Below are 25,613 nucleotides of genomic sequence, written 5' to 3'. Positions count from 1 at the left end.
GTCGCCATCTTGCTGCGCAGGGTCTGTGAGAGAAACGCTGAGTCAGTTGAGCGGCTTTTGGGTGTCTTGGCTTTTGAGGCTGGACCTCTTCTTACCCGTGCCGCTCCGGCCCCACTATGCCACAATACCAGACCTGGGAAGAATTCAGCCGCGCGGCTGAGAAGCTCTACCTCGCCGATCCCATGAAGGTAATATGAGCCGACTGCGGGGAAGGGGGGGGCCTCCTTAGCCGCGGCATCCCTCCAGGGCTCTTCTGCGGTGCAGCTCGGGAAGATGCTGGTGGGCGGCCTACATCACTCCCACCCCCCACCTCCCACTCCCCACTCCCTTCAGGGGCCGAGCGCATTTATTTCCCAAAGCCTCTCGTCGGTGACAAGGTTTTATTTAATTCCGGGTCTATCTTCCAGTAGTTCCGTCCTCCTTCCTCGCCCCCCCCCTCCACCAAACCGTTAGATATGGGAGCCCTTCCTGTCGGTAGAGCCAGAGACATATCTCGCAGCCCTGCGAGACTCGGCGTCGATGGACCTGGACACAGTGAACGAAGTGAGCCTTCGGAAGACACAACTCAGGGGCATCTCCTGGGCGAAGCATATTCCTGTTCCATCTCCCCTCTTGTGGGTACTGTATTTCTCCCCAGATAGAATTGTATATGCCCATCTGCATACCCAAGTAGGATATAAGTAAGTAAGCTCCTTCAGGGAGAACCGGGACTGTTTCATTTTAATCTTTGTATCCCTCTCAGAGGCCTAGCAAGTGACCTTAATAAGTGTTAGTAATTGAATTGAGTCAGGAAAATCAGATTGGAATCACATGATTTACAGTTGAAAGGGTCCTAGGAGGTCATCTCCAGGCTTAACCCCAAATCACTCTGGTCCCAGACCAAGCCCTACTCGGTCACTCTTTGGGCCCTGATTGGTTCACAGTGAATGTAAATAACAAATGTTCCTGTTTTGGCCAGAAACCCTGAGTGTCTTCCCCTTCCAGATTTTTTTTTTTTAAAGAGGCCATTCTTTGTATCATTTTTTAATTAAGCCCTAATCACCGAATTGGCGCTGCCACAGTCAAACTGAGACCTGTTAAAGACCTTAGCTTAAAAAGGCAAGGGCCCCCACTGCATCCAGGGCCATCTCCAGTCGTCCTGATCTGTATCTCACCACTGGACCCAGATGGTTCCGGAGGAGGAAGTGAGACTGGTGATTTTGCACAGCCCTGCCTCACTTAAATCCAGTTCAGTTGCAAGTCATGGCATCATCTCCCTGATATCATGGTCCTCTTGGAGAAGGAAGTACAAACAGCAGGAGGTCATCTAGACTAGTTTCATTTGATGGTGATGGGAATTTAATATTCCAGTCTCCCCTCTCTTTTTTTTAAGAGTATAGCTTCTATGCAAGAAAAAAATTATTCAGAAGAAGTTTAAGCTTAATGAGTTAGGTTCTAATTATACTATTTCAGTATTGGCAAAGATCAATTAATTCATTCTGTTTATGTAGGAAGCACATTTCCCAGACATGGATTCCCTTTTAGATAGCACATTTTTTAGGTAGCATATTATTGTCTCTACCTTTGAAGATCAATTGGAGTTCTCTGTTGACAATTTGATTAGCCCCTGTAGTCAAAATAATTCATCACGTAGTGACCAACGTTTTATTGATGAACTTTTCTGAATTTAGCTAGGTCCTAAAACTAAAGATAGAAAGTCTTGTTGCAGGTAGAATTTGATGATCTTTCATTTTGGTATTATCTTCTAGTACTTGTATTCCATAGCACACAACCTTCTAGAACCCATACTGGAATGGTTTGTCACTTTCTTTCCAACTCATTTTACAGATGAGGAAACTGAGGCAAACACGGTTAAGTGACTTGCCCAGGGTCACAGAGCTCGTAGGTGTCTGAGGCCAGATTTGAATTAAGGAAAATAAATTATTCCTGACACCAGGCCTGGCGCTTTATCCACTATGCCACCTAGCTGGCTCTGAGATACTGTTTACTGAAGTACAAATGACTGAACCATGTGTAATAAGTACTAATTAATTGGTATATTTGAGGGTGTTTATAGAGAGCTTGGCAAATTTATTTTGGGTCTAAGAGCTATCCCCCAAATTCAAAAGCTGGAAAAGTGGTAGGTTTTGGTTTGGTTTGATTTTAAAACAAAAGGAAGAATGAGAACACAGCGTACCACATTACAGAATTGGTTCCCATTCACAAGGGGGGGCCTCCAAATTTTGTTCCTAATACCCTGCAATAATAATTTGGAATGGCTCAAAGAGAGGACTTGAGCATATGTAGAAAAAATACTTTCTGGGCTTCGTATGAGCTGGAGTGTAGCTTTGGCTGCCAATGGCCCCTTTCTTTGGGGAATAGAACTCTAGCCTCTTTAGTATCCAAGAAATGTAATGTTGGTCCTACTGAATGAAATTGGCTAGGCCTGGGGGCATTATCTTTTCAGGTTATTAAGACAGTAAATGCTGTCTGGCTATAAGCAGGAAAAACAAAGTTGTTTTCTGTTACTTCCATAGTTTGGGATAAAACTGGAAACAAATAATGACCTGGCACCTGAGTTTAGTTAGCTTTAGTTTGCACATGACATGGTGTGATGTTAAAATGTTTAAAGCCATTATAAAGACTCAGGATTATCCACAGAATAGAAGTGATTTCTTAAGAACAGTATATCTAGTGGACTTTGGGTCTAAAATTGGGGCTATTTTTACCTTGTTTCTGAGTCTCCTGGGTTTTTTATTAGCATTTGGGAGATTAAGAAATGGTAGTATTGAGAGGGGGGTGTTAACAGTCACTTTAAAAAATGTATTCACTTTTTTTTTTCTGTGAGGCAATTGTGGTTAAGTGACTTGCCTAGAGTCACACAGCTAGTGAATGTTATGTGTCTGAGGTCAGATTTGAACTCAGGTTTTCCTGACTCCAGGGCTGGTGCTCTATACTGTACTACCTAGCTGCCCCAAAAACTATTCACTTTCATATCAATTAGTTTTGTTTTCCAAATAGAAGAAACAGTTCAGTAGATAAGGTATGATAATTTGGGAGGTAAGGGAGCAAACTTCAGAAAATGTAGGTATAGGGAGTGTAGTAATGTGCATTTGCATCAGCATTTGTTACCTTTGTGGTTTGATTATTTGATATATCTTCCCTAGGTTTTAGCCTAAGAACCTTGAGAGTTTCAATAAAAACTTTTATTAAATACCTATTTGCAAATGACATTGTACCAGGTGTCACATAAAGAGAAATGTAGACATGCTGTCCTGTTCTACAATCTAAGATATAAATAAAGCTGATAAACTTGAGGATATCCAGACATTTGAATATAAGTGTTAAGTAGGTGAACTACTAAGTTGTTTTGAAGAAAAGTTTCAAAAAATCTCCTTGTTTTTTGTGTCATCATACTTTCCTAGTTCTCTACCTATATCTCCACCTACTTGTTTCCTTTGTATTATTTTCTTCTTATTCCCTAAGAACATTATCCAGTGCTCAGTCCTTGGTATTCTTCTATTTATGTTCTTTCTCCCTTGCAGAACTCAGCCACACAGCTTGAACGATCATCAGATGACTGATTTTTATTTTGGGAGAATAGCTTGGTATCATTAAATAATGTCCATGCTGTAGTTTCCCAAATGCAATCTAACCTGCTCTGCTGTTTTCCTCCTCTTCATTTCTTCACTAAGTTTGTTCCATTGGCAGTTCAGGATAGGTGCACTGTTGGCTTAATTCATAGATTCCCCCCAACTAGCTGCTTGTTTGGGCAGTAGGTATTCTTCATTCATTTATTTTTTCATGGAGAAGTTGTTAGATTGATCTCTTTTGAGTGGTCATTAATTTCATTGATGAGGTCCTGTAGTGTTCTGGGGCTTGATCTAATTACTTATTACTTGATGTAATTCTTTGAACAGGAGTATCCAAAGAATCTTACTTTCTATAACGGAATACCTCGTCCGTTTGGACTTCACTGAGGACATTCTTCATGATAGAAGTGAAGACCTTGGGTGAACATACATTTTCCTATTTTATGTTTTCCTTGATTTTGTCAAAGGAGCATTGAATAGCTCTTTCTGGGATTTATGTTAAGGAATTTTGTCTTATCTTAAATTATGCACAGGCCATTTTGGCTTGACTGTAGAGTGTGTGAAGAAAGTTAATATATTTATAAGGTTAGGTCCAGGTTGGGAAAGACTATAAATGCCAAATAAGAGTCTGGAGCTAATTTAAGAAACATATGTGGAACCATTGGAGTTTGTTCAGTGGCGAGTAACATAGTCATACTTGCACTTTAGGAAGAAATCACGTTTTTCAGTAGTGATATTATGTCATTGTTTTCAGTTGTTTGGTTTCTTATTACTATTTTTAAAAAATCAATCCTTAAATCTTTCTAAAATTGTTGTTTCTAATATGGTTTCTGTACTTAGCCCATTCGAGTTGCTTTTACTTTGTTTTTATAAATGACATTTCTCTTCCTCATATAGCATATCAATAACTAAGGTGTTAGAGTAGAAACAGTTATTCCATTGAAATAAATGATGAAAATAGTTCATTATAAAAATGCTTGCAAATTTATTCCATTTTTCTTCAATTTGTTCCTCCAGTTTTCTCATAAGGGTTCTTATTGGTTTGTGACTTGTGATTTCCTAAGAGTTTTTGCCTCTACTACTCTTGCTTTTTATGAGGCTTCACAATGCTGTGTGTGTAGACTGCTGAGCTGGATGACCTGGATTCTAATTCTGCCTTAGATGCTTATCTTTATTAGCCTCTGCAGAGTCACTTAACTTATGAGTCTTAGGCTACAAGTAAATCACAAAATTGATCATTTGCATATTCCTGGTACTGTTTATGATCTTCCATTTTTTCCTAATGTTTAATAAAAAAATGATAATTTATTTTCTCTTTGCCTCTGCTTTTTCATTTGTTTTCTCTTATTGTTGTAGCTAGCATTTCTAGCATAATATTGAATAGTAATGTTGATACTTGTTTTACCCTTGATCTTATTGGAATAGTCTCTCGCTTATCCCCATTAGAGATAATGCTGGCTCTTGGTTTTCCAAATGAATTTATACTCTAAGCCATTATTGTCTTTGGCTGTCATGTGTCTCATTTCAGCTTTTTGGGTCTCCTTGTAATATATTGATTTAATTTTTGTGGGAGCTGTTCTCTGTTGATATCTTTTCTGTTGTTTAAAGAGGGCAATTTGTAGCTGTTGTAATTAGTGATATCCCTCTAGTTTGTGTTGATTTTGACCTTTTTGCTCTAATCTGTTGAAGCTCAGACTACAACAAACTATTTCTACTTCATAATCATTTCCATTAATCATATATTAATAAGCACCTATTTGTTTTAGTGCCCCATTACTTTTTTCTGTTGTGTTAGGTTTACTTTGTGTAATCCCTGTCAGGAGCCCCTGGAAGGGGTTGTAATATCTGTGGTGACTTTCTACCACAGTTTTATGGGTTTGTGAGACCTACGAAAAGAGGGGAGTGGTCATGAGGCTTGTCCCTCAGACAGAACAACAGAGCCTCTGTTTTAAAGACTTGCCACTTTCCTCTTGAATTCTCCATTTGAATTATGAGTGTAGACAGTGCTGGGGCTAGGAGAACCTCACTTGGGAGTCTCATGCTCAGTCTGGCACTTGGCATTTACAAAAACCTAAGGAGCAAACAGATGATGGTATATGTGTTATTATTGGGGATATAGGACTTCAGAAGCTAGACATCAAGGTAAGCATTCTAACTAGCAGTTCAAGTTTTGTTGGCCCTTCCACATTAGTTCAGGTGAAGCTAGCTTATGACCCTACATGTATGGCTTGTTCAATTCCTCTTTCTTTCTTTCTTTCTTTCTTTCTTTTTGCTAGGCAGTAGGGTTAAGTAACTTGCCTAGAGTCACACAGCTAGTGAGTGTTATGTGTCTGAGGCTGAATTTGAACTCAGGTCCTCCAGGGCCAGTGCTGGTGCTCAATGTGCTGTGCCACCTAGCTGCTCCCTAGTCAATTCTTTTTTCTAAGATTATTTAAGTACTCTTTCTGTTCTGTTAATCTGGACAATTTATATTTTTGTAAATGGTAATCCATTTAATTTAGATTGTCAGTTGACATAAAGTTTGGTGAAATAGCTCCTAATTTGTTTTAGTTCTTCACTGGTTGTGAATTCACCTTTTTCATTTATTGATATTGTCCATTTGTTTTTGTTTTAATCAAGATAGCTAATGGTTTATCTGTTCTGTTGGGTTTTTTTTAATTTCTCAAAAAAACAAACCAAAACCCAAAACTAGCAGCTCCTGGTTTTATTTATTAATTCAATGGGTTTTTTTCCCTTTCATTTTTGTTACTATCTCCTTTGTTTTTTCAGGATTTTTACATTGGTGGGTGTTTATTTGTTGGACTTCTAGGTATTTTTAGTTGCACATTCAGTTTGTTCTGCTCTTATTGATGAAAGGGTTTAGAAATGCAAATTTTCCCCTAATTTTGGTATGTTATCTCATTTTTGTCATTTCTTAAATGAAACTGTTTCTATGATTTGTTTTATGACCCATCCATTTTTTAAGATTAAATTATTTAGTTTCCAATTAATTTTTAATCTTTATTTAAAAGCCCTTTTATTGAATGTAGTTTTTATTGCATTGTGGTAGGTAAAAATGGTATTTAATTTCTGCCTTTCTGTATTTGTTTATGGGATTTCTCTGTCCTAACGTGATCAGTTTTTGTGAAGATACATGCACCACTGAGAAATAGGGGTGTATACTCCTTTCTTTTCCCATTCAGTATACTCCAGAGGTCTTTTATACCTGACTTTTCTGAAATTGTATACAGGTCATTTATCTCTTTTGCTTATTCTTTTGGTTACATGTATCGTATCTAGGTTTGAAGAAAAAATTGAGGCTTCAGTATTATTTATCTCACTTTAATTCATTCAGTTTTTCCTTTAAGAATTCAGTCACACAAAAAAGAATTCAGGCACTATGCCATTGAGTCATATATTTTTATTATTGATATTAATTCATTGTTTATGGTACCTTGTAGCAAAGTGTAGTTTCCTTGTTTATCTCTTTTAAGTAGGTTTGTTTTTACTGTTGTTTTGTCTAAGTTCATGTGTGCCTACTTTTTTTTTTTTACTTCAGTTGAAGTGTAATAGATTCTGCTCCAGCCTCTTATTTTAACTATATTTTTTTGATTAAAATGTATTTCTTGTAATCAACATATTGTTGGATTCTATTTTCTACTATCCACTTTTGTTTCATGAGTGAGTTCATACTATTCACATTCAGAGTTATGATTGTTATTGGTACATTTTCCTCCATCCTATAGTATTTTTCCTTCCTTTCCTCCCACCCTGTCTTTTAGAGATTGTTTTGATTCTGACTAATCCCTTCCATAATCTGCCCTCTTTCTTTTTCTGTCCTTTTCCCTATTGTTAGCTTTTTGAGGGAAATGTGTTTCTCTACCAGCTGTAGTATTGTATATTCTTCCCTCTTTAGACCAGTTCTGAATGAAAGTGAAGTTCATGTTGCCTACTTGCCCCCACATTCTCCTCAGTATTGTATTGACTTCTGTTCATGCACTTCATTTATGTTAGATAACTTTACCGATTCTTTCTCTAACTTACTGCCTTTCCCAATGTATTTCACTTTCCCATCCTTTCCATTTCCTTTTAATCAGAACATAACTGAGTCACTTCCAGCTCCTCTGTCTAATTAGATTCCCTCAATGACCCCTGATAATGATAAAAGTTCTGAGAGGATACATGTATCATCTTGTCATAAAGAATGTAAGCATTTTAACTTTGTTTAGTTCCTTGTGATTGCTTGTGCGTGGTTACCTTTTTATGCTTTTCTTAACTCCTGTGCATGTATATCAGAGTTCCTACTCAGTTCAGGTATTTTCATCAGGAATGCTTGAAAGTTCTTTATTTCGTCAGAGGTCCAATTTTTCTCCTGTACCATTATACTTAGTTTTGCTAGGCAAGTTTTTGTTGATTGTAAGCCTAGATCTTTTGCTTTGTGGAATATTTTGTTTTAAGTTCTCCTCTCCTTTATGATGGTGGCTCAGTCTTGTGTGATCTTGACTATGGCTTCTTGGTATTTGAATTCTTTCTTGGGAGTTCCTGGGAGTTTTTATTTTGGGGTTTCTTTCAGGAAGTTGACTGGTAGATTCATTTATTTTCTTCCTTGCCCTCTGGTTCCACAAAATTTTCAATTTTCTTTTATGATTTCTTGAAATATAATGTCAGGCTCCTTTTGGGATCATAGCTTTCAAATAGTCCAATGATTTTTTGTTTTTGTTTTTGTTTTTTGGTGAGGCAGTTGGGGTTAAGTGACTTGCCCAGAGTCACACAGCTAGTAAGTGTTATGTGTCTGAGGCCAGATTTGAACTCAGTTCCTCCTGACTCCAGGGTCGGTGTTCTATCCATTAGGCCACCTAGCTGCTCCTAGTCTAATGATTTTTAAAATATCTCTCCTCAGTCTGTTTTCCAGATGAATTGTTTTTGCTATGCGATACCTCACATTTTCTTCTTTTTTTTTCAGTCTTTTGAGTTTGTTTTAATATTTCTTGATGTTTCATGCAGTTATTAGATTCTCTTTGATCAATTCTAATTTTCAAGGAGTGATTTTCTTTCATAAGATTTTTGTACCTCATGTTCAAAGCTGTTAATTCTTTTTTCCCTTCCCAAATTTATTTATTTTTGACTTTTTTTTAAAATTTTTGAGTTCCAGATTCTCTCCCTCCTTCCTTTCCCTCGCACACCAAGAAGACAAACAATATGATATCAGTTATGTGAGTGTAATAATGCAAAATATATTTCCATATTAGCCATATTGCAAAAATAAAAATAGAGAAAATTATACTTCAATTTGCACTCAGAGTTCATAAGTTCTCTCTTTGGAGGTAGGTAGTAAGAGTCCCCTGTACCCTAAGGAGATCAAATTAGTCAATATTTAAAGACATTAATTCAGACTATTCATTGAAAGGTCAAATACTGAAGCCGAAATGTAAATACTTTGACCACATAATAAGAAGACACTGGAAAAGACCCTGATATTGGGAAAGATTGAAGGCAAAAGGAGAGGACAATAGAGAATGAGTTGGATAGATAGTGTCATGGAAACAATGAATACTATCTTGGACAGACTTCAGGAGCTAGTGGATGATAGAAGGACCTAGTGTTATATGGTCCATGGGGTCATGAAGAGTCAAACGTGACTGAATAACAACAAAGCATTTTTTCATCATGAGCCCTTTGGAATTGTCTTGGATCATTGTATCGATAAAAATAGCCAAGTCTTTCACAATTGATCATCATTACAACTTTACTGTTACTGTGCTCGATGATCTCCTAGAGTTTCTCACTTCACTTTGCATCAGTTCATGTAGGTCTCCATATAGGTGTTTTCTGAAACCACTCCCCTCATCATTTCTTATTAATTTATTTATTTTTGGTTTTCAACATTCACTTCCACAAGATTTTGAATTCCAAATTTTCTCCCCATCTCGTCCCTCCCCCTACCTCAAGATGGCATGCATTCTGAATATCCCTTCCCCTAATCTGCCCTCTCTTCTATCTCTCACCCTTCTCTTATCTCCTTCCCCTTCAGTTTTCCTGTAGGGCAGGATAGATTTCTATACGCCATTTCCTGTATATCTTATTACCCAGTTGCGTGTGAAAACAATTTTTTTTTAACATTTGTTTTTAAAACTTTGGGTTCCAAATTTTCTCCCTTTCTCATTGAGAAGCCAAGCAACTCAATACAGGTTATACATGTATAGTCATGCAAAACACTTCCATAGTAGTCATGTTGTGAAAAACTTAAGTATATTTCCCTTAATCCTATTCTGCCTCCCATTTATTCTATTCTCTCTTTTGACCCTATCCTTCCTTAGAAGTGTTTGCTTCTGATTACCCCCTTCCCCAATCTTCGCTCCCCTCTATCATCCCCCTGCTCTCTTGTCCCCTTCCCCCCCTATTTTCCTGTAGGGTAAGATAGATTTCCATACCCAATCCCTCATCATTTCTTTTTTTTTTTCCCTCATCATTTCTTAAAGCAATAAAAGACAATACACCACAACTTGTTCAGCCATTTCCCAATTGATGAGCATCCCCACAACTTCATGGTATTCAAATAGTCCAATACTTATTAAATTATCTCTCTTCAGTCTATTTTCCAGTCAGTTGTTTTTCCAATGAGATATTTCACATTTTCTACTTTTTCATGCTTTTGACTTTGACATGTACAAAAAATATTTCTAGTACCTCTTTTTGTGGAGGCAAAGAATTGGAAATTGAAGATTGCCCGTCAGTTGGGGAATGGCTGAACAAATTGTGGTATATGAATGTAATAGAATACTATTGTGCTATAAGACTCATCTCCCTGAATTAAAATCTGGCTTCAGACACTTCCTAGCTGTGTGACTCTGGATAAGTCACTTAATCCTGTTTACTTCAGTTTCCTCATCTGTAAAATGAGCTGGAGAAGGAAATGGCAAACCACTTCAGTACCTTTGCCAAATGGGGTCACAAAGAGTAGGGTAAGACTGAACAACAATGTGTAATGTTCTGGAAATTTTTAAGAAAAATTTTTATAAAGTTTAGTACCTCCCAGGAGTAGGAAATGTTTCCCTTTTGCCTTGTGTCTTTTAACATCAGCACAGTGCCTTATACTTAGTAGGTGTTAAATACACGTGTAAATCATAGTTTTACCAGTTAAGGATCTCAGGTGCTTAACCTGTATTGCTTCTTTACTTCTTTTCCCTCCTCCTGCTTTCCAACTGGTATTTGTGCTAATTACATAGAAGGCTAACTTTTTCTCCTAGCATTCTTTGGAGAAAAAGGAATGTAGAGCTTATAATATTCTTAATTTTTAAAAATTTAGTCATTAGGATTGCTACAGAAGTTAGTGTATCCACATTGGGACCAATTTATGCATTTTTTTCTTGGAGTAATATACATTTTAAAAGATTCTGTTCCTAACTTGTAGATGCTGAGTAATTTGAAAACAGCTCCCTGAATGTAGAACAATGTAAAGCAGTCAAAGCATGGGACTGGCACTGTTGCAGTGCTTAAAGCAAGGAATATTAACCCTTAGCAATGGAGCTCATCCTGAACTCCTATAGGAAGGGCTTCATTTTAGAACCACGTGCCAAAATCTAAATTATAGTTTGATCACTTAACTATACTATGTTAAAAGCATTACACTAAGCATTAGATTGGATATAGAGGAATGAAGTCGAAGATATTAGAGTGATAAGTATCTTATCAAGACGAGACTTCATATGTATGTAAAAATGTACTAGCAAAATGTATTTGTTTTACCTCAGAGACTTGAAAACATTCCTTAGCATTGTATTAATAAGTTGAGTTAGTCTTTTATGAAATTACATTACCGTTCCTACCGTCTTCTTGGCACGATGCTCTGAAGAATGAGTTGGGGCTTTGATTAAACGTGTGTGTGCACACGCATTCACATATACACATATTTCATTACCCTGTGACAGAATAAGAACTAGTGAAAACCTAAGTGTGATGGTGGTAGGCCGAGTATGATGTCTACCCTCCCTATTGTCATGTATGTGGTTCCTTGGAAAATATGACAGTCTCTGTCCTTTCTTTAAGTTCAGAGATTTAATTCAATTCAGCAAAAATTTATTAAGCACCCACCTCGTGCCAAACACTGGGGTACAAAGACAGAGGTGCAAACGATCCCTGGGCTCAAGAGCCATCATCCTGAAGGGAAGTAAGAGAGGAAGTATGGAACAACATGCATACACATATGCAAAGACAAAAAAGTAAATACAGCAAAGATCAGGAAAAGCTTCTTGTAGGTGGTGATGTTTGAACTCTCTTGAATGGAGCTAGAGATTTCAAGAGGCAAAAGAGATGAGGAAGTAGAGCATTGCAGGCAGCCATTGCAAAGAAAGGCATAAGGTAGAGGGTGGAATAAATAGTACAAGGAACATCAAGTAGGGTGATACGGTTGGAACATTGGGTGTAATGTGCAATTGTTTGGAAGGAGTGTATATTGATTGTGAAGAGCTCTATATACCAAATAGAGGGGTTTATATTTTATTCTTATTTTAAAATAATATTTTATTTTCCCCCAGTTACAAGTAAAGACAATTTTTAACATTCATTTTCTTTTTTTTTAGGTTTGCAAAACACTTTAATTTTTTTTTTTGTAAATAATATTTTTTTTTCTTTTCAAATTACATGTGAAGATAGTTTTCAGTATTCTATTTTTGTTGTTGTTTTTTAGGCAATTGGGGTTAAGTGACTTGCGCAGGGTCACACAGCTTGCGTCAAGTGTCTGGTCTGAAGTAAGATTTGAACTCAGGTCCTCTTGCCTCCAGGGCGGGTGCTCTATCTACTTGCCCCCCAGCATTCTTTTTTTTTTTCTTTTTGGTGAGGCAATGGGCTTAAGCTTTTTGCCCAGGGTCACACAATTTGTAAGTGTCAAGTGTCTGAGGTTGGATTTGAACTCAGGTCCTCCTGACTCCAAGGCCAGAGCTTATTCTACTGTGCCATCTAGCTGCCCCTAGTATTCTTTTTTTTTTCCTAGTCAAAAAAAGGTTTATTAAAGATCCTCCATATTACCAGGTCTCTTGAGAAATCTAGGAGTCTGCAAGTATTGGCTAGATTCTAAGAATCTGAGTAAGAATCTAAGCCTTTCTTTCATTTTTTTAATAAGATTTTGAGTTCCAAATTTTTCTTCCTCCCCCTTCCCCAAGACAAGCAATCTGATAATAGGTTATACATGTGCAATCATGTTTAACATTCTGGAGGTTTAAAAATTGGGGGGTTTCAAATTTTCTTTTTCCCTTACCTCCCCCCTCCCTGAGACAGTAAGCAATGTGGTATAGGATATACGTGTTCAATTACACAAAACATTATCATATTAGTCATGTTGTGAAAGAAGACACAGATCTGCATTTTATTCTAAAGCATAGCAGGGAGGCACTGAAGCATCATGAGCAGGAGTGACAGTCAGAACTGTATTTCAGCTCGACAGCCCTTTGGATGATGATTGGAAAGGAGAAAGACGTTAGAAATAAGGAGCCCAATTAGCTTAGAAGTGATGAGAACTGAGGCCTGCACTAGGATGTTGGTGATCTGAGCAGAGAGATTGCGATGGATGTGAGATGTTGTGGAGGTAAACTCGGGATCTATATAAATTTGAGAGTCATTTATAGACTTCACATTGAGTTCATGGTTGCTGATGACATGAACGAAAAAAGAGAAGAGAAGAAAGAAGGGTCTAAGGACAAAGAACTGGGGTCGATTTACTGATGGGGGACATGAAATACTTGCTAAAACAAAAGAGGCTGAGAAGCAGTCATACAGATAGGAGGAGAACCAGGAGAGAGCAGCAGAGAGTGTTCAGGAAAATATATGATGATTAGTGTTAAATAATAAAGAGGAGATAAGAAAGATGGGGACTAAGAAAAGGGGCCTGGATTTAGCAATAAAAAAATCATTGTTAACCTTGGAGATTATAGTTCTCAATTCTAATGTAATATGTATTATATATTACATAGTAGGCTTAATGTGACACTAGCTGTTTTCTTTAGAAAATGTAATATATAAAATATAAAAGGGTCCTTTAAATTTGAATATCATACTTGAATTGGTTTTGGTAGGCTGTAAAATTAGTGAAGTTATTTATTCCATTCTTTCTGATGTTCGTGTTTAGTAGACAGAGCAGCAGGTCAGCTGTAATGAGTGGGAGAGTTCATAGTAGTGATTTTTTTTTCTTCTGAGAATTTTCTTGAAAATGATGATTTTGAATGTTTTTTTCATTTCTGAAATAATATGCCAACATTGTACATCTTGTAGTACAGCCAGCCAAAAGATCAATATTAGATTGATGTGGGTATGTATTAGAGAATAGCCTTCTGGCCTGTCTCCAATTTCAGCTCTACCTGCTTGAAAAAATTCACATATTGCCTAAGCTTATTGTGCATGTTCTGAGGAGTTACTACTCTCTCCATTTACCAACAATGTCATAATTGCCAAATCAAGGAACCTTTTCTCAATCTTTATCCTTCTTGACCTTTCTGCAGCCTTTGACACTGTGGATCACCCTCTTCTCCTTGATCCTCTCTTCTCTCTAGGTTTTTGTGAGATTGCTGTCTCTTGGATTTCATACTTTTCTGAGAAGTATTGCTGCTTACTGGATCTTCATCCAGGTCATGCCTCTTCACTATGGATTCTGTCCTGGGCTCTGCTCTGCTCTTCTCTTCTCCTTTGTGATACCATTAGCTCTCATGGTTCAGACTATCATCTCTATGCTTATAATTCTCAGATTTATTTGTCCAGCCCTAACTTCTCTGCTGACTTCCAGTCTTGTATTTCCAACTGCCTGGTGAACATTTTGAACTGAGTTATAAAACTCTACATGTCCAAAATAGAGCTCCTTATCTTCACACTCCCTTCATCCCCAAGTTCCCAAACCCTGCCCTCTTCCTAACTTCCCTATTTCTCCTCCCAGTCAGCCAGGCTTACAACCTAGGTGTGATTCTCCGTTCTTCAGTCTCACTCTCCTCCCTCATCCGGTTAGTTTCCAACTCCTGTCGATTCTACCTTTGAAATGTTTCTCATATGTATCCCCTTCTCTCCTCTGATTCTGTCACCACCCAGGTTGAGGTCCTCATCACCTCACAACTGGATTTTTGCAGTAGCCTGTTGATTGGTCTCCCTGCCTCAAGTCTCTTCTCACTCCAGTCAGTGTTTTACCCAGCTGTCAAATTGATCTTCCTAAAACATAAGTTTAACTATGTCACAATTCTGCTCTCATTCAGGTCAACTCCAGTGGCTCCCTATTGTCTTCAGGATCGAATATAAAATCTTCTGATTGGCCCACCGTAATGTGGCCCCTTCCAACCTTTCTAGTCTTCTTACTTCTCACACCCCCACGACCCTCACATACTCTTTGGGACACTGGCCTACTTGCTGCTTTTCCTTGAATTAGACACTCTATTTCTGTCTCCAGACATTTTGACTGGTTGACTCCCATATCTAGAGTTCTCCCTCATCTCTTAACTTCCTTGGTTTCCTTCAAGTTTCAGCAAAAGCCCCATCTTCTGCAATAAACTTTTCCAGATCCCCCTTAATCTTGTGCTTTTCTGTCTATTGATTATCTCCAATTTATCTTGTGTGTACATAGTTTGCATATTTTCTCTCCCATTAGAATGAGCAGGGCTAATTTTTCCCTTTTTTGTATCCCCAGAGCTTAGCACAGTGCCTGGCGTACAGTAGGTGTTTAGTAAATGCTTGTTACAACATCTCGCCCAATAGTTGCCTCAGTTACCTGTTAAATAATATTCAGTTAAAATATATATACTTCTGCCATTTTTTACTAAGGCAAGCATAATCCAAATTCTCAAAGAACTTAACTTTATTGAACAATATTACCATGAACAGGTATACAAATGTAACAATTCCACTAACACTTTATAAAATATGTAATGGGAGAAAATGGAAAGTTTCAACTTCAGAAGATCAGTAGTGTTTATTGGTAGGATTATTAACTGCCACTGGCATGGATCATGACCTCATTCCACCTTAGTAGAGGATGTTCATTAGTTAACTTGATTTTAAAAATTTCTTCATTTTATAGCCATCATTTTGGGAATGATCTTCTGCAAATTAAGCTAGCCTTTCCCTCAAACATACAGACTATTATTGGGTTCATATAAAGCCTTTCCACTTAGACCTACCGGGAATTTATGGTCAGTTGATTTACCCATTAGGCAATTTGGGGTCACCTTGAGGCCATGATGGATCATCTAGGCAGGACTTTAATGTGGAAGAGTGAGAGCTGTAAATATTTATTTAAAAGAACTGAATGAGAGTAAGGATGGCTTTTTATTATTTATTTATTTTTTAGATCTCTGGCTTTTTATTTCTTTTGCTGTGCAAAATATGAGAAAAGCTTGGCAAATTGTCATGGATGTGGCACAACCATTGAATTGGGAGGAATTGGTCAAGAATGACATCTCAACCTATCCTCTGCTTAAAAACTTTGTATTTTTCATGTCATTTATTAGCACTAATCTTAGGAAAGCGCAGCATTGTTAGGTCTGTTTTCAGTTCAAACCTGGTTCCCTGTTCCCAGTAAAATTCTAAAATAGTTTTAATTTTTGTCATTATGGTAATAAAAATAACCCCCAAACAAAGCTGCTGTATTTGGATACCAGCATTATATAAATCTACTTAAAATAAGAAAAAGTTCTGTTTCTACTAAAAAGTACATGTTTTTAGATGGTTTGGTTTTAGTGAGAAGGGGAGATTATGAGTGATAAGTAGATACCAAAGATAATATTTTGTTTTATTAAAGCTAAATTAATTTTTAAAAAATCAGCTGTCTTCACTGTTTCCAAAATTGTATTGTTTCAGGCACGTGTGGTTCTCAAATATAGGCACTCAGATGGGAATCTGTGTATCAAAGTAACAGATGATTTAGTTGTAAGTATAAATTTTTATTCATTGTGCAAGTTTGAGTTTCCTGGGTTAACCATTTGTTAAGAATTAATCATAGGCTTTATGCAAATTACTCTGTAAAGATGTTTGTTTTTGTTCTCTCTTCCAAATTCAGGAACGTTGTTTCGGAAATTTTTTTGTGGGGTGTTTTTGGAAGAGTAATTCAACTTGCTTCTTTAATATAGCATGCCAAGTTCATGCTAGTGATTGTTCTCTTTTGACCATCTTCATGTAAGGGAAATGTAGAAGCCGGATCTCAAAATACACTAGAATAAATAGAACAGAATCTGTGGCAGCACCGTAATTAGAACATATAACAGGGATTAGATTATTTAATTAGGAAGCAAATACCAGCTTTTTATCTCTACTTACTTAGAATTCTCTAACCTCTATGATAGAGATTCTTAACCTGAAGTCCCATAGTCCTTTTAGTTGGATTTCAGGTGGTCTATGGATTTGGATGGGGAAAAAAATTACATCTTTAACCTCCAACTGAAATTTAGCATTTCCTTCAACTGTTAATGTAGGCAACAAAATATTCCAAGATGATGTCCATAGATTTCATTAGACTACCAAAATGAAGAGTCCATGGTCCAAAAAAGGTTTAAAACCTCTGCTCAGGGACTAACTTAACCCCTAGAAGTTTTAGATTATTGTTTGTGTTATCTTTGGTTGTGTGTTACCATACACTTTGTGTTTATAATGCTTTGTCAGTGATGCCCAAAGTCTTATATTTTTAATGATTATACCAGCTCTTTGGAGAACAGGCTGTTTGGGATGGAGGATTTACTTCCTTAAAGCAAGAAATGGAGTCTATTAGAACCTTGAATATTAATATAAAGAAAATCTTGATGGTTACTTGTGATTAATTTGTTATAGAACAAAGACCTACATCTTTTAAAGAGGAAGCATAGAATTTTCGATAAGTCCTTGGACTTGGATAAGTCCTCTTTTAATCTTTTTACTGATAAGAAAGTGAAAGGTTATGTTTAGCCCAAGGATACATAGGTAGTAGACTGAAAAATATGTTCTATAATAAGCATTAGAACATGGACATAGAAAGAAATAATTAATATAGACAGTTTAAACTTTAAAGACAGTACCTTTTCCCCTTGATAATGATAATGTATATCTCAGTAATCTAGAGGGCTACTGTAGATATAAGCATTGTATATACAAAAGATTTTTATTTAAAATGTGTTGTTTCATGTGGTAAGACATGCTTTAGTAGGATGAGTTTTTCCTATTTCATGTTTTCAATGGACCTTAAAAACTATTCACAGAGGAATGTATTGCAAATTGGGGCAGCTAGTTGTTATAGTAGATAGAGTGCCTGACTTGGAGTCAGGAAGATCTAAGTTCATATTCAGTTTCAGATAAAGTTATTAGCTGTGTAACCCTAATAAAGTCACTTAATCTCTTTCTGCCTCAGTTTCTTCATTTGTAGAAAGAGGATAATAACTATACCTACCTTACAGGATTATTGTGGGAATTAAATGAGATAATATTTGTAAACACTTTGTAAATCTGAAAGTGCTATGTAAATGCTATTTTGGTTTTGTTTATTTAAAAGAACAGAAAATATAATCTAATCTGTCTCCCTAAAAGGACCCTGGCAGTGAAAAATCTATACATAATAATTTATTACGTTGTCTAGTGGCCCTTACTGTTATACGATTCTCACTTATAAATCTACTAATAACTACATCCAACTTAAACCTGTTTCCTTTTGTTTTGGATTTAGTGGCTAACAGATAGTTCCTTGTGTGGTGTTTTGTATGTGATGGCTGTTATTGAAGCCTTTCATTTCCAGATTGAATAATTTGTTTAAGTTCTACATGTTCTCCTCTTACTTAGGGAACCCAGAATGAAGCATAATAGTCATCACTTGATTAGAAATGAGAATGTACCTTTTTGGTTTCTACATTCCAAACTCTCATTTATGCATTCTAGTGTCTTGCTTTTGTGGCTAACTCATGTGGTCCCACGATCTTTTTCTGTCATAATCCTATGTGTGTGTGTGTGTGCGCGTGCGTGTGTGCATGTGCACGTGCTCACTTCCGCATGTGCATGCATGTGCAGTCTGTATGTATGCAATACAGAAAATTGAATATAGAAATATATTCAATATAGAAAACTCTTGGTCAGCAAGAGTTGATGGCAATTACAAGATGCTTTAAAAATTGCTTAATATTGCACAATCCTAAGTCATTGTTTTTAATTTCCTTCTGCGATAAAATGTTGGGTTATGAAGACAAGAGGCAAGCAATAATATGTAACTTACTGAATTTGGACCTCATTAGAGTGTTTGATAGTACCTCAATGACATTCTCAAAAAGTGAAGAAGATAGAATTGTGAAACTTCCTGCCAGGCATGTGGACAACCAGATAGAATGACACCATTTGGTGATCAATAGGTAGAGTAGTATATGGCCTATCAAGTGGTGGGCCAGAGGGTTAGTCCTAGAGTCTCTTACTTAATACTTGTATAAGAGACCTAAATGAAGGAAACAAAAATATGCGTATTGTTTAGATATAGCACTTAATGGAATTGCTTTGCACTTTGGAATAAAGAAATTAAATTCAGCATTTTGATTAATTGACAAGAATGGTTCTCTGGGAACAGGATGAAACTCGATAGGAACAGAATCAAAATAGACAGGAGAGATTGGTTAGAAAAAATATGGCAAGAAGACTTAGAAGATACATTATAACAAAAGTTGAATGAGTTAGTAATGTTTCTTGAAAATAATCTTGGTATAGTCAGCATTGTCTGAACCACAGCTTTTTAAAAACTATTTTGGTAACTGTTTTTCAATATAATTGACTTTATAATTCTGTATATTTTATTTTATGCATTTAAAAAATGCCAAGAAGGGGGAATCCATAGGTTTCACTAGTCTGCCAAAGGGATAACACAAAAAAGATCAAGGGCTGATGAGAACCCTTCTTATTGTATTGGGTCCGTTAAGAAGTGTCAGACCTTTTTTCTGTCGAACCACTTATTCAGCGGTAGAAGATTGGAGGGTTGGGATGTTCAGAAGAATATAGAATTGAGGGCTGGAAAAAATCTTAAAGATCATCTAGTCCAACCTACTCAATTTACAGATAAGAAGCTATTCAGCAGTAGATCTGGGATTTGAAACATTCTGGTTAGAAATCTTTTGAAAATCTATCACAGGCTTCTCTTACTTCTTAAAATATACTGAATATAATACAACAACATCAAGGGATGACTAAGAATCATTATTATAATCATCTTGTTAGATCACGCTGTAACATAGTAATGCCCACAGTCATTATTAATGAGAGTTGTGCTATTTGCCCCTATACTCAAAGTGTTCTGTATGGTAGAAGTTGTTGGATGAATAACCTCAAATTAGTGAATTGGTTTTGAGCTAAAATTTTATATTATGGCCATTTTGAGAAAGGATATGGAAGGAGTGAATACAGTATCTAGGACTTTTACATTCATAGAGTAATGGTGCCATCTTGTAATTTTTTTAGATTAAATTTTTGATTAATTTATTTATTTTTGATTTTCAACATTCACCTCCACAAGATTTTGAGTTCCATATTTTCTCCCCACCTCATCCCTCCCCCCACCCCAAGATGGTATGCATTCTGAATACCCCTTTCCCCAATCTCCCCCCCCTTCTAAACCCCACCCATCCCCTTCCCCTTCTCTTTTCCTGTAGGACAGGATAGATTTCTATACCCCATTGCCTGTATATCTTATTTCCCAGTTGCATGTGAAAACAATTTTTAACATTTGTTTTTAAAACTTTGGGTTCCAAATTTTTCTCCCTTCCTCCCTCCCCACCCACATTCATTGAGAAGGCAAGCAACTCAATACAGGTTACACATGTGTAGTCATACAAAACACTTCTATAGTAGTCAAGTTGTGGAAAACTAACTGTATTTCCCTTCATTCTATCCTGCCCCCTGTTTATTCTATTCTCTTTTGATCCTGTCCCTTCTCAGAAGTGTTTGCTTTTGATTACCCTATCCCCCCAGTCTGCCGTCCCCTTTATCATCTCCCCCACTCTTTTATCCCCTTCCCCCCTATTTTCCTCTAGGGTAAGATAGATTTCCATACCCAATTGAGTGTGTATGGTATCATCTTGTAATTTTTAAAGCATATTTCCAAAGATTAAAAATTTTTTTTTGTAATTTAAGACATTCGTGGAACTAACACTTTGTGGGTCAGGTGAAATTAGGTTAGGGTTCCCCATTCCTATCATGGTTTTACTCTTTACTTTTACAAAAGGAAAGGAGGTCATTCAGAATTACTGAGGGTCAGAAAATAGTTTTCTGAGCAAAAGGTAAAGGTGAATCTTTTATTTTGGACAAGGGAAAAAACCTAAGAAATGTTTTGATAATCTTAATACAATACGGGATGGACTTTCTTATAACAGTAACTAGTTCTTTATCCATAATGAAAAAAACAAAGAAATGAACTTATTAAAGTAAGGGAAAACTAGGACTCTTTGTCAAGAAAATAAATACTGGGTGCAGGCTCCTGAGGAAGCTTATGGAATTTCTAATGGTAAAAAAGTAGGATAGGCAACTTATATGTCTTAATTCAGGCCTTAGGTTGACCTCAGGCCTAGGGCTTTGAACCCAATACCTTCTAGTTATTTTGTCCTATTCTTAATTTCTTAGAGAAGAAAAGTGGGTCACAAAATTTACCTGATTTCTCCCATGGTAACATTAACTGACTCATTAATGGATTTGGCAAGAAAGACTGGGTATTGATCTTTTTCCATTGGATACAGCAAAATCTATATATAAATATTTTTTAAACTGGACAGCATTGAGGGAGGGATATTCTCAAGTTTTAGGATATGATTGATCTTTTTTGCTATAATGGCATTGAGAATTTTATAAGATGATCAAGATTTAAAGAAAAGGAATTGAGAGCTTGAATTATAATTTGGGGGAGCTTAAGTACACCTCTTAATATTGCCTCAGTAGGAGTAGCAATACTGTAAGTGGCAGAATCTCATGTAGTGTCAGTACCATACATTTTCAAGGGGAAATTGTAAGTACATAATATTAAAGGATAAGAAATCACATTCCAAATTGATGTTTTGTTAATCTCTACTTTTTGTTTTGTTTTGCAGTGTCTGGTATACAGGACAGATCAGGCCCAAGATGTAAAAAAGATTGAAAAATTCCATAGTCAGCTAATGCGACTTATGGTAGCTAAGGAATCCCGAAGTGCTGCCATGGAAACGGATTGAATGGTTTGAAGTGAAAGCTGTGGTGGTCACGTTTTTAAGGAAGAAAATATCACTTGAATTCAAGAAAATGTTGGGACAGAAGAGGCTTTATATAACTCAGTGGGCCCTTAAAAAGCCTGAGAGCATTTTTTTCCTGTGTAGCTTAAAAAAAATTCTAACTTCAGATAGCTATAAATATATATGCTTTCAGTTGAAAGCTTCTATTTATTTTTGAAATTTAAAACAAGCTGAAAAGTTTTTACAGGTTATTTGATGTTGGGCAAAATTTGTAAATATGATCTCTTGTAAATTTGTAACACTAATTTGAAGAGGAGAGATTGGCCACCTTTATTCTGTGAAATGTATCTGGCCTTTAAAGAAAACTAAATATTGTTTGTTTAGTTTGTTTTTCATCTTTAACTTAGAGTTTAAGGTCTTTTTTTATTGAATATATTTCTCTACAGGTTTAATTTTGTCTGACAAAACACATTTCTGACCAATAAACATAAGATATACTAACAGAAATTAATTTTGTGCCATAATGAAGGTAATTATTTGTAGAAATGTTACATATCTTCTTTGAAGCCATACCTAAAATATAGGTGTGCTTTCCAGATTGACTGTTTTTAACCCTAAAAGAATCCATTATCTCATTGAACTTATAATTCGAGATAAGAACATAACTTTTTTTTTTTTTTTTTTGCTAGGAAGTGGGGTCACACAGCTAGTGTCATGTGTCTGAGGTCGGATTTGAACTCAGGTCCTCCTGAATCCAGGGCCGGTACTCTATCCACTGTGCCACCTAGCTGCCCCCCCGAACATAACTTTTGAATCCAGTTGTCTGTGATCAGAAACTTTTTTTTGTAAATGAATATGAGTGATCAGTATCCACCAAAGGACTGAAAATTGTTATTACAGAAGCCTCTGTTGTACTTAGTCCACTTGTAGAAAGTTTCTCAGAGGGCTAAAGATGAATTGAACAATATGTCTGGGCATAACCTATTTGTACTCTTTTTTTCTGGTTTTGTTAACTTCTTAGAAGTAACAGAGGTGCTAAAAGTGATGTCATAGCTGGTGTAATTAGTTATCTGTTGTGATGGCTAATGAACTACAAGTAAATCACTAAGGATTGATAATTTTTGTGTTTGTAATCTCTATTGTTGCCACCTGTCCAGGGTCACCCAGCCAAGTCTGTGTCAGAAGCAGGATTTGAAACCAGTGTTCCTGACTCCCAGGCCATCTCCTACTTTATACACCATTTAAAGTCTTGGTGCCCTCTGATATCTCTCTGAGACTCTGTTACAGAGTAGGTGCCGATGTGTATTGAGGGAACTCCCTGTACCATTAAATTCACAGGTGTATTCTGTCCTCCTCCCCCAAAAAAAAAAAAATTAAAAAGCCCCTAACCCTCAGTTTTCAAATAATTGCCCAGCATCAGAATGAAGGTTCAGCTTTAAAGATGTCACATTAAAATATTTTTGTTAGACGTTTAACTTGGCTGTTGTTTCAGCATTGTAAAGTGCTATTAGCCATTTGAGTTTTGGCATGTTTCAAAGCAGTCTGCAAAAATAAAAAATTAAGAAAAAAACGATGTAAAAATCTTAATGTTTCTGTTAAAAAATTTTTTTTTATTTTTCAGGAATTACAAATTTTTAAAAATCAATTAAAAGTTGATTTTACCTATAGGATAAGTAATGCCACTGGAACAGTACTTATGTATGTATTTTTATATCCTTGTCCTCATCCCCCAGTACTCAATATTACATGTTGGGTTTTTTCCCTCCATGTTAGAGGCAAGATTATTTTCTTGCATTAAAATAACACAGAATAATACTTTTTACTAGGATTAAAATTAATATAAAACTATCAGATTCACTCTTGATGCTATTTGGGTCCTATTTAGTTTTGTTTTTAAACTCCATTCTTACAATTTAGCAAATGTTACGTGAAAGAAATTGGTCCATTGGACTGTTTGGCTCTTTTTTACTCCAAGCAGCCCAAGGTGGTAATAGACACATACTTAAGTAGAAGACACTGGCTATTTTCTACATGATAGCACATTAAATTTAAGAAAAAAATTTAAAGGAATTAGTGTGTTAATCTATACCCTATCTTCCCTTTTCCCCTAAAATTAGATGTAGTATTTCATTCACCTGTCAGATTCTTGGATTAACAGGATTAGAATTAAGTTTCTGTTATTTTAAATATAGTTTTCCTTCTTCATTGTAGTTGTGCAGTACTGAAAAAAGGCAAATATTAGTTCACAGCAAGATTAGTTTTAATCTTGAAGATTAGAAAAGATATTATGAAAATGTTTTTAATCTGTTCTGAATAGCACAATACCCTTCACCTGAGCATTTTCTTCTTTATTGGAAAGGTTTTTGTTTTTTTAAATGCTTTGTTTTTTCCTCATTGAAACCATGTCTATACCCACAGAACTATCTCAGGTATATTAGGCAGAGTATTGTAGGCAGCCTTTTTGAAAAGGTCTTGTAGTACCTGTATAAATAAATACATGGGAGAATCAAGTAATTTCATTTTTATTTCCATTTTTCTTCCAATTTTTTTCTTACGCTCCTTGGAACAATATTCATGAATGTAAATGGCATTTCCCTCCTCTACCCCCCACCCACCTATCCTGCCAATTTTTTGTCTTAAGTGCATTAGTCACAGCTCATGTTTTTCTTAGTCATTCATTAGAGGCAATGTTGGCAATGTTTTATAGCTGATAAGACCTTCTATTACCCTTTTAAGAAAACCTAGCACTTAACAGCAATCTTTAATTATATTAAACTTAACACTATCCTGAAACTAATTGAAAGTAAATGAAATTTAACAGAGAGAAACTAATTGCACAAGAACAGTAGTAGGAGGGGCTCCCCTTTCTCTACTCATCAAAATGAGGGAAGAAAATAGAGTCCTATAAAATTGTCTGGTGCTCTTCCTGAATGTCTCCTAACCATGACTGATATTTTAAACTTCTTACTTTAAAAAAAAAAAAATCAATTCCTCAAAGCCCACTAGTTGTATTTTATGAAGGGTGAGGAAGAAAGACATGCAGGCCTCAGTCTTGCATTAAAATTACTGGTTGGTAAATGGGGGTCATTGGGAGTTCACATTTTGTGGAACAGAAGCCAAAGAACAGCTTTTTGCCATGCAATTTAATGCTTTGATAAAGCCAACATTGAAACCATTATTTGGTGATATAATTCTTGGTAGAGATTTGTAGTTACCTTTTATCATTTTATGTAATTGATTTAATTGCACACACAGCAGGTCAAGGGTACTAGGCATGTTGGGCTTTAGGATGAACATGAGGATAAACTTTCTGAAAAATAGAAATTCAAAAAAATGTTAAGTTTGGGTCAGCAAATCTGAATTTTGGAACACAGCCAATATCGTTTAATTAGCATAAACATCAATTCAACAAACATTATAGGCAAAGCTATGGTGCTATGGATACAAAAGCAAAAACGGTCTTATACAAAGGGGTTGGTGATGGGATACTGCTGGGGGCAGGTATATCATGTACATAATCATAATTCAGGGTAATTTGAAGAGGGAAAGCACTTACTGAGGTGGCGGAGTGGGGATCAAGGAGATGGTACTTGATCTGAGCCTTGAAGGCACAGACCTTGAGAATAAGCATTGCAGGCATAGAATAGTGTGTACATAGATTGACAAACATTTGTTAAGTGTCTGCTATGTATCAGGCAATGTACTAAGTGCTTGGAAATACAAAGAAAGGCAAAGACAGTCCTTGCTCTCAAGAAGTTGCAAACAACTATGTACAAACAAGATTTGTAAGGATAAATTGGAGATAAACTCAGACTAATATTGAGGATTGGGTAAGGCTTCTTGCAGATGAGGGTTTAGCTGAGACTTGAAAGAAGCCAGGAAGTGGAAATGAGAAAGAAGAGCACTCTGG

The 25,613-nt window shown here is 36.2% G+C and overlaps 1 protein-coding gene across 1 annotated transcript; it reads left to right on the top strand.

The window, feature by feature from the left end:
* Positions 1 to 22,427, top strand: LOC114050106 (signal recognition particle 9 kDa protein). Its single transcript, XM_027871672.1, has 3 exons — positions 1 to 188; positions 16,377 to 16,445; positions 21,587 to 22,427. Exons 1-3 carry the CDS (start codon positions 117 to 119, stop codon positions 21,704 to 21,706), a joined length of 261 nt encoding a protein of 86 aa, XP_027727473.1. The 5' UTR covers positions 1 to 116; the 3' UTR covers positions 21,707 to 22,427.
* Positions 22,428 to 25,613: the final 3,186 nt, after the last annotated feature.

This window comes from Vombatus ursinus, unplaced genomic scaffold (assembly GCF_900497805.2).
Source record: "Vombatus ursinus unplaced genomic scaffold, bare-nosed wombat genome assembly UNPS02014798.1, whole genome shotgun sequence".
NCBI classification, from domain to species: Eukaryota; Metazoa; Chordata; class Mammalia; order Diprotodontia; family Vombatidae; genus Vombatus; species Vombatus ursinus.
This window is presented reverse-complemented; position numbering and strand designations above follow the sequence as displayed.

What these genes read in the sequence shown, in the direction of transcription:
- LOC114050106 (XM_027871672.1), top strand. Translation starts at nt 117, where the DNA reads ATGCCACAATACCAGACCTGGGAAGAATTCAGCCGCGCGGCTGAGAAG. An exon ending in ACCTCGCCGATCCCATGAAG is followed by an intron (nt 189 to 16,376) that starts GTAATATGAGCC and finishes GTATTGTTTCAG; the next exon opens with GCACGTGTGGTTCTCAAATA. An exon ending in AAGTAACAGATGATTTAGTT is followed by an intron (nt 16,446 to 21,586) that starts GTAAGTATAAAT and finishes TTTGTTTTGCAG; the next exon opens with TGTCTGGTATACAGGACAGA.